We start from the raw sequence: 9963 nt of genomic DNA on the forward strand, positions 1-9963 counted from the left end.
CATGGATGAAATTTTTTTAAATATATTTATGGGAATAATATAAGTTCATGGTATGACTTGGCATGAGTGTCATACATATGTAAGTTTCTGCAAATTATATAAACCAGAAATTGAATTAGAATTAATTCTTTCTTATTTTTAAAAAACGTGTACAGAAAATGTCCTTTAAGCTTCAAAAGGTTGAGTACCACCTTTTTGACAAGGGCAAACAAGAAAAAAAATCTTCTACTCACTTTAGAAAAGCAAGAAATTGACCATCTCATTTGGTTATTGCATGTATGTAAGGACATTAAACAATAAACAGTGATGCATGCGCGTTGCATGCAGTACCATGACACTGTCATGGTGGGCCTATAAAAGGAGTCGAGAGACACCTCCCAATGTACAGGCCATAAGAGCTGGTCACCCTCTCTTTTCCTCATCTCTGCACTAAAAATTCAGCTCTCAAGTAATCGTAAGCCTTCTCATCCTTCTTTCACTCGCGTTTTTAGCCCCCGTTTTTTTTTCTCTCCCTCTCTCTCTCTCTCTTAACGATTTTTAAGTGTTTTGAACTTCCTTAGAAGCAAAATGATTATTTCTTACAAAATTGGAAAAGGATTTGTCTGAGTTTGGCTTCTTTTTGTTTTTGTTCTTTTCCCTTTTGTTGTCTTTGAATACATCGGTGTTGCAGCATTCATGAGCAATGACAGAGTTCTTTTTATGTCTCAATCGTTAGTACAACAGATGGAGGTAAAGAAGGAACATATATTGGAGCCGTATGGGAGTTTTGAGGGGATAGATCATGAAGCTGCAACCACACCTTGGACTGTGAAGGATGCCATTATCGTACCCCAAAGAAAATCTTGCAGCAAAATCTCAAGTGTAGCTCAAGATGACAAAGATGAGGCTGGAATTAGTAGAATGAAAAGCTTTGATAAAAATTTGGAATCCCCAGTTGGGAAAAAAATTCGCAAGGCAAAGTCACTGAGTGCTCAGTTCTTAGTCAATATAGATGAACTCATAAACAATGTTCCAGGAAGCTATGATCAGACATGTTCCGTTCTCAGCAGGGCTTCAAGCAATGGTTTAGGCTATTCTTTCCCGCTTGCTGGTGCCACAATGCCTTCAGAGAACTTTCCAGATGTCTTGAGACTTCAAAGTCCAAATTGCAGTAAGAAACATATTCCAATACTACATTTTTTGATAAATGGCTTCACCTATGCAAACCATGTTACTTTTATTTTCTAATTTTCAATTTTTTAACATTTATTTAAAAAATTAGCTATCATTTGCAGCCAAAAAAGTGCACCTGTAAACCATCTCTCTCTCTCTCTCTCTCTCTCTCTCTCTCTCACACACACACACACACACACACACACACACACACACACACACAAACACATTCTTAGCGGTCAATCAGTAAGCATTTTTCTTGAATAGATATTACGACAAAAAAAGGTAGAGCAGAACTGTCTATATAGGACATTAACTGGCTTGAACTCTAGCATTGCATTGGTTTTATTTATCACTTGAAAGATAAGATAGCCACTAACTTGGAAGACTAGCATTAAACTAATATGTCTTTACTCTTGTAACCAGATCAAGATGGTGAAAATGGACAATCTGAGCCTGATCATGAAGATGAACCAGATTCACTCAGGTGGAAGCAAATAAATAGTGAACCTGTCCTACCAATATATATCAAGGTGATATCTTAAACCAAGAGACCATGTGACATTTGTTTCCATAAATGCATGTCTTTGTCCAACTAGATTAAAAATGAAATCAACGAAGTATATATTCTAACTTTTTACTCTCGTGCAGTTCCAGGATGTGAAGTATAAGGTATCAGTGAAAGGTGTAAAAAGGTCAGGTTCAGAGAAGTATATATTGCATGGAATCACCGGCTCAATAAATCCTGGAGAGGTACTTGCACTAATGGGACCATCAGGAGGTGGCAAAACATCTCTTCTTTCTCTTCTTAGTGGAAGAGTCAAATTTAGCAGTGGTACCATCACTTACAATGACCAACCATACACAAAGTCTCTAAAAACGAGGTATGAGACAATGCGTGATTGGCATCTGTAGCTACTTAGTATGTTTTAATATCTTTACGAAAATGGGTGGCTTATGGTAATTTGGATGAAACAGGATTGGGTTTGTGTTGCAAGACGATGTAGTGTTTCCCCACCTCACAGTCAAAGAAACACTAACTTATGCTGCTCTGCTCCGTCTTTCAAGTACCTTAACTAGAGAACAGAAGAAAGAAAGGGCAATGAATGTTATCAGCGAGCTAGGCCTTGAAAGGTGTGATCATAAACAATCTTCATTCAAAATGGTTTTTTTAGAACAAGCCCCTGAAATATATGAAGAAATCTTCATCTATAGTAATTGTCAAGCACTCTCAATATCTATGTGTATGTCAGAGGGGATGAATATCTATCTCGTCACTCAGGATGTTACCAAATCCAATTTTTGAACCTCTGGACAACTGAAATATTTCACTGAAGTGTAACTGTCTACTCCAAGAGTCATATTAGTTAGAGATATAGTCTAGCCAAATCGATGTGGTTCGTAATATTGTGAAGTTACTTTTATTATAAACTAGATCTAACGGATCACATGAAGTCACGCTATTTTGTGAGATTACGTTTGTGTAACCCCATTGTGACTATAGCATTCCTCAATTAATTAAGTCAGCTATTTCCCCTTGGTTAGGGCAGAGGAGCTCACCATATTACTTCCCTCTCTTCAAGAAACTAAGTATCTATACCATAGTAGTTGGATAATTGTCTTGAAAAGATAATCATGCGATGACTTGTGAATATTGTTTCAGGTGCCAAGATACCTTAATTGGTGGCAAATTTGTAAGAGGGATTTCTGGGGGTGAGAGAAAGAGAGTTTGCATTGGCAATGAAATCCTTCTCAACCCATCCCTACTCTTCTTGGATGAACCAACATCTGGTCTTGATTCAACAACTGCACTCCGGATTGGTCAGATACTTAATAACATTGCGAAGGTATCAGAATTTTGAATTGCCAACATTTTTTCTCTTTTTAATATTTCTAAGCGCCAATGCTTGGTTTAGTGAAGTTCTATGGACGCACTTGATTATGTTTCACAGGCTGGCAAGGCAGTGGTGACCACAATACATCAGCCATCAAGCAGGCTCTTTCACAAGTTTGATAGACTTATTCTCTTGAGCAGAGGAAGCTCCTTGTACTTCGGAAAAGCCTCTGAAGCAATGATGTATTTCTCCTCCATTGGTTGCAATCCACTTATTGCTATGAACCCATCAGAGTTTCTTATTGATCTTGCAAGTGGGAATATAAAAGACAAATCAGTTCCATCAGAGCTGGAAGATAAGTTCTTACAAGGAAGCAAAAGATTTGAAAAAAAAAATGGAGGACCTTCCTCAGTTGATGTCCAAGAGGTCAATAACCAATACTAAACTTTCATCAGCATTGCATGAAACCGTTTTGAGTAGAAATCTTATGTTCCATGTTGACTTCATGCAGTTTCTTGTGGAGGCCTACGAAGTAAGGCTCGCAAAAATAGAGGAAAGAAAGCTCCAAAAACCTGTGATAATACAGAGCGAGCCAGACATAGAGGGCAGGTCAAATTCAAGGGAATGGGGAGCAACTTGGTGGGAACAGTTCTCAATTCTTTTCAGTAGGGGCCTTAAAGAAAGACGCCATGAATACCTAAGCTGTATGCGCGTAACGCAAGTTATTTCTACTGCAGTAATCATTGGGCTGCTTTGGTGGCATTCAGATGCTTCAACTCCTAAACGACTTCAAGATCAGGCAACTAAAAATATCATTTTGATGGTAGCCTTATCTTCTTCAATCGTTATTTTTGTCAATCTTTTTTATTTCTTCTCTTTAACGTACTTGCAGGCAGGGCTGTTGTTCTTCGTTTCAGTATTTTGGGGCTTCTTTCCTTTATTCAATGCCATATTCACATTCCCACAAGAAAGAGCTATGCTTGCTAAAGAGAGATCAGTTGGGATGTATAAACTCAGTGCTTACTTTTTAGGCAGAACCACTAGTGATCTTCCTTTGGATCTCCTACTGCCTATAGTGTTTCTTCTAATAGTTTATTTCATGGTGGGATTGAAGCTTAACTTTGCATCATTTTCTCTAACCATGCTTACAGTTTTCCTCAGTGTCGTGGCTGCTCAGGTAAGAATCTTATCTCATTGACATCATTTCAAATTCTGAGCCAATTAGCAGCTTCCTAACTAAAACAGTACAGGGTCTTGGACTGACCATAGGAGCAGCATTTATGGATGTGAAGAAAGCCACAACAGTAGCTTCCATCATAGTTATGGCCTTCATGTTATCTGCTGGATTCTTTATCCAGGTGAGCTAGTCTTAGTGCAGTATCTATCTCTTTCTAAATTGTAGGTGTTTGGATCAAAATAATTATAGAGAATCGTGATCCATATTTCTTGATCCTGACCTGTAAATTTTGTCAAAATGGATGCAGAAAGTCCCATTATTCATGGTGTGGGTACGCTACATCTCATTCAACTATCACACATATAGGTTGCTCCTAAAAATACAGTACGGATGCCCAGCTCCAACTTCTGGATCAAGTTCTTGCGAGTCTCCTTTCATCAGAGGATTAAGACTGGGTGAAGGTGAAACAGAAGTCGGGGCTCTGATGGCCATGGTCGTTGTGTATAGGCTACTTGCCTACTTACTCCTAAGGAGAATAACCAAGACATAGTCTATTCCATTTTCAAGGGCAAAGTTGAAGACATCTGCTTGCTCTGTTGAGTAAGACCAAACTTGGAAGACATCCACTTGCTCTGTTCCACAAGAACCAATATCCACATAATGAAAGATCCTTGGTGTTATGCCTGTTATGCATAGGCTTTGAGGAATTTAGTTTCTCCCAAGAAAAATAAATCATCTTCACACTGGATTCAGTTCTTTCTGAGCCATTTATATTTGTAATAATATATCTATGGTTGATTAAATGTTTGTCACAGCAAATAAAACTGAGAAAATCTTTCATCTTGAATGCCTTAAAGAATTGTTTCTTCAAATCTTGAATCTAATGCATTCAGTTATTTAAGACTTTGGTATTGAAAATTGTAGTGCTTTTGATATTTTCCATATTAATAACCTCTTTATTCTGATATCATGTTATAAAAGCATTCGTCGTCTTGAAAACTCGTTTGATTACACAACACAAACTATCTTATCTCATCTCATCTAATCATTATAATTTTCTCAAACTCCTACATAAAATACAATAAAAAATTCAGATTTTTCAAATTTCAAAATAAAAATAATATTACAAAATTATATTCTAATAATATTTTATTTAACTTTTAACTTTAATATTATCTTATTTCATCTGTATAACCAAACGAGGCATTAAGCTCACAAAATAAGGGAATCTCGTGTAAAAACAAATCAATGTACTAGTTGAGCTATGTTAATAATTATTGATGATGCTAATAAATATATATATATATATATATATTTCTTTTAACTTTACCTTATACCATAACAAATGGTGTCATTTTCTTTGTTGAATAATAACATTATTAAGATTTCAACAGATGTGTTTCTCTGTAGGAATATCAGGTTACAGAAATAGCAAGAACTCGTTAATGTTTAGAAATTACATCATTTCACCTCGTGCTATGAATTAATGTAGGAAACAGAATTTTCTTCTGTTTTTCTTTTAACAAAGAAAATAATCTCTTTCCGTATAAGTTAACGCTTATTTGTGATTAGTTATTTGCTACGACAATAACAATTTTCTACTAAAATTAGTCCACTTTTAACCCAAATAATTCGTTACAAATATTCTTTTTTCGACAAAGTAGTATGGCTGAATGTTGTTTCTTTTTATTTAAAAGCCATATGACCATTCAAATGAATCAATATTTTCCATCAAGATCATGATTATTGAAAAGAACCCAACAGAGATTGTCATTATACTTTGATCACACATCATTACACAAGCTAGCTAGTACTCGTGAGACTTAACAATCTAATCATCACAATGATCTTATTAAACACTACTATACATGCAATAGAGTGCAGCTCGTACAGAACCAAACCTTAAGAGGATAGATGTCTGGTCCGAATATCAAATTTAAAATTTTGAATGCAACTATTAATGTGTGTGTGTGTGAGCACGCGCAAGTGCACCATCTCCAACACCAACTATTTATTCAGTAACTAAATATGTTTTAATTATTTTCCCGACCGGCGAATATGGTGGTTCTCGTGGCCGGTATAGCCAACTACTTTCTCATGGACTCGGGCTCGGGGGGGGGGGGAATATGAGACGCCTCCTCCTCCTCCAGGTGTATATGTATATGTCTCCGAAGGATCAAGTGCCTGAGCTTGCCTGCGCATGACACCTAGTACTCTTCGTCCTGCAACATTCATATACATAAATTTGAGTATGAAGTGATTTATTGTATTTCATAGTTCATGTGCTCATGAATCACATGACCAATATATCTATATATATATATATATAAATGCTACAGATATAAAGAGATTATATATAAGTAAATCCACAAACTGAGGTAGTTTTAAATGATCCGTTAGAACTACTTTACAATAAAAATAATTTTATAATCTGACGTACATCATCAAAACACATTACTTTCTAAATTTATCTTGTGTAATCTTTTTGTGACTAAAATATTTTTTATATATATATATAGGTCTTTTTTTTCCTCTTTTTAAGGAGAAAAAGGAAACCTATTTGGTCAAACAACAAATTAAACTAATGATCAAATCAAACAAATATATATATAGTTGCATGGTGTACTAACCAAGGTTAATTGGATTTGCCAAAGCTGCCTCAGAGCACGTACTGAGCAACATGATTGCTACAATAAGAGCCATCATGAGCAGCGTAACTTTGGAATGGGTCTTAGAGAATACCATTTTGCAAAGGGTAGTAGGAATGATCGATAAAAGATTATAAGCCAGAGGAATGAGAAGAATGCAGTGTTTTAGGTAGTACTTATGGGTAAAGTCTTCACTTTGTCGTCATGGCTGCTAGAATAGTCAAAAGTCGAAATTTCCTACTCATTTGATTACGATCTGGAATTGATACGGACGGAGAGAGAAAGAGAGAGAGAGAGAGTCTGTGTATAGTCGAATTAATATATTTTCAACCTATCAAATTAACGATCGATCATGTTATATAATTAAAGGGAATAATCAATAATGTCACTCTTAATTTTAAATATTTTTATTTTAAGTCATATTTACTGATATCAAATACTTAAACGACAACCCTTTTAAAATATGTGCTATAACACGTCACTGAAAATAATAGAATTTAGAATAAGAAACAATATCATTAATTAATTCTCCTAACTAAAAATTTGATGTCAGTGATATTAATTTATATTAAATAATGAATTTGCCTTCATGATCTTCAAGCTTGTACATGGTTAATATCCAAATATATATAGCTTTGTTCGATGGGTATATGCATAGACTTTTATTGACCTTTTTAACTTTTCACATCCTCATACCAATATTGGTATTGGCTTAGTCAAATGTATTTTTATATTCAAATTTAACAAATATCATCCACATTTAGCTCATATTAAATTATTTAAACTGATTTTAACTAAAATATGAGCTATAATAATTCTATGATTCTTTCCAAATATGAAATGTGTCCTAGCAAGTCTAAATGTATTTTTATTATTATATTTGGGCACTCTTCCCCGTGTTCTCCTCCTTCTTTTCTCTTTATCTCACACGGCTCTTCTTTTTTTCCTCATTCTCTACCACGTTTGTCATCATGTGATTTTCTTATATGTTATGTTGTATATTTTGAGATTATTATATTATTGATATGAGATTTTTATGGATTGTACATATGGAATTTTTATTTACATATGAAATTATTATATTATAGATTGTTAGATTATGAAAATGAAAATAAATGTGATTGTTAGAGGTTATTCAAGATTATGAAAAAAAAATAAAAAAAAATTACAAAATAAAAAATAATTAAAGAAATATAAATAATAAAAAATAATAATATTTTATTATTATAAAGAATGTGATGATTAATTTAATGTAGATTTTAAATCGTGTTAAGTGATTAGGTAAACAAAAATGATAGAGACAACCGCCCCTACATCCCGGCCACAGAACCGGCTGACGTGGCAGGCTGCCATGTCAGCAGTTAAACACTGAAACACCCTGCACGCGGAAAGGAGGGAAATCAAAACAAAAACCTTGCAAGAGAGCGCGAAACCAGAGAGGGAGATCTGGCCGGCTCTCGTTCCAGCCTCTCAAGGAGAACCCTCTCTTTGGATGTTGAGTTTCGAAAATGGAGAAGTCGAATGGAAAATCCAAACAATCAACGTACGTTCTACTTTCGTCTGCCTCATGTTTTATCTACTACGTAAATTTCTGAAACATATATCTATCCGATCTCTTGTATAAAAGAGCCAAGCATCCTGAAGTATTTCAATTATTTTGTTGAAAGTTTTACCCTAAGAATATATACACTAGTAAGGGCTCAACATGCACTTTTGCCCAGTTGGAAGAATAGGAAAATTTTACCTAAACATAAAACTTCTTTGTAAAAGCAAATAATAGCAGAAAATGGATTGAAATATGATTATTACGTGTATTAGATCTCTATAGAGAAATTCTACTCTAAGGCCCGTTAACTCTCCAACACTACACACCAATGATGTGGCAAACCAGGTTTATTTTCAAAATGGTCTAGAGCTTCAATTACACGATCCCTCATTTTGCTCTCAATCCATCTCCCCCCGTGACCTCTGCAAATCTCCCCCCTTCTCCTCTGCAAATCCCTCTCCCCCCGTGACCTATCGAAAGCTTCTTCTCTCCCTCCCTTGTGCGAATCCCCCCCCTCCTCCCCGCCTCTGCGAATCCCTCTCCTCCCGTCCCCTGCCGAAAGCTTCTTCTCCCTCTCCCTCTGCGAATCTCTCTCCCAGAAATATTTCAATAAACTAGAAATATTTTTGGGTTTAAGAAATCGATTATTTTCCTTTTATTTTAGTCCAACGAAGAGTGTTTCCATCTACTTAACTCAAAAATTACTGTACCTTTCCACCCAAGACCAACTTTAATAAGGAAGAGTACGAATTTCTGGGTTTAACAAAAATTGGTTCTTTTCTTTATTTTTTAGTCCAACTAAAGGTTCTTTTCTTTTTTTTTAGTCCAATCCATCTACTTAATCCAAAAATTATTGTACCTTTCCACCCAAGATGAAGTTTCGTCCCTTCCCAGGTGGTATGCCGAAAGCTTCTAATTCAGAAATAACCCAGCAATAACAGAGCAATAATGAAAGTTCTGTATTTTACTACTCTACTTAGTGCCATAGAGAGAGAGGATTGAAAAGAGAGGACCTTTAGAGAAGAGCATCACAACAGGTTACCAAATCTGCTGTTATTTGGTCAATTAGAGGTAGACGTACTGCAACACAGCGGGAGGGCGCGAATCCGAATGGAGGAGAAGCAATATTTCGAATAGAGGAAACGTGGAGAATGAGGAATACGTGGGGAGAGTTTCTGTCTAATGATGCGTTTTGAAAAAAAAAAAACAGCTCAACTAGTGTGTGGTGTTGATAACTTAAGTGGCTTTAGAGTAGAATTTCTCTAGGTAATAATAGGAATGTTGAGTTTTGTCTAAAATCAATGAACGCTTTGGGAGTTTAAGAAGTCTTTTTCTTTTTATGTGTGTCAGTATTTGTTCTTGAGGTAATTTCTTGTTCTATGTCAGCCTGTGTTGTAATTCTTTGGTTGGAGATCTTCTTCTCGGGTCTAGGCTCCTTGAACTATAAGATTCTGTGGTTTGCTTATTATTCAACTATACGATATTTATGTGGGCTGGAATTTTGAACTCATAATAGGACGAGACTACGTACCACGTGTTTCGTACTTTGAAAATATATAATAATTACTCTATCAAATAAGCTTTACAACAATTATACATTATTTA

The 9963-nt window shown here is 35.4% G+C and overlaps 1 protein-coding gene across 4 annotated transcripts; it reads left to right on the plus strand.

Annotated features, from left to right (window-relative positions):
* The first annotated feature begins 221 nt into the window (after positions 1 to 221).
* On the plus strand, positions 222 to 5020 carry LOC121242068 (ABC transporter G family member 22-like). 4 transcript variants are annotated; one of them, XM_041139961.1, is made up of 11 exons: positions 222 to 454; positions 709 to 1150; positions 1579 to 1685; positions 1804 to 2036; positions 2131 to 2286; positions 2816 to 2999; positions 3105 to 3413; positions 3499 to 3786; positions 3880 to 4164; positions 4238 to 4345; positions 4472 to 5020. In XM_041139961.1, exons 2-11 carry the CDS (start codon positions 724 to 726, stop codon positions 4712 to 4714), a joined length of 2340 nt encoding a protein of 779 aa, XP_040995895.1. In that variant the 5' UTR covers positions 222 to 454; positions 709 to 723; the 3' UTR covers positions 4715 to 5020. The 4 variants fall into 4 exon arrangements, with proteins under 4 accessions (XP_040995895.1, XP_040995896.1, XP_040995897.1 ...); XM_041139962.1 differs by having other exon boundaries at positions 716 to 1150; XM_041139963.1 differs by having other exon boundaries at positions 724 to 1150.
* The last annotated feature ends 4943 nt before the right edge of the window (positions 5021 to 9963 follow it).

Source organism: Juglans microcarpa x Juglans regia, chromosome 8D (genome assembly GCF_004785595.1).
Source record: "Juglans microcarpa x Juglans regia isolate MS1-56 chromosome 8D, Jm3101_v1.0, whole genome shotgun sequence".
NCBI classification, from domain to species: Eukaryota; Viridiplantae; Streptophyta; class Magnoliopsida; order Fagales; family Juglandaceae; genus Juglans; species Juglans microcarpa x Juglans regia.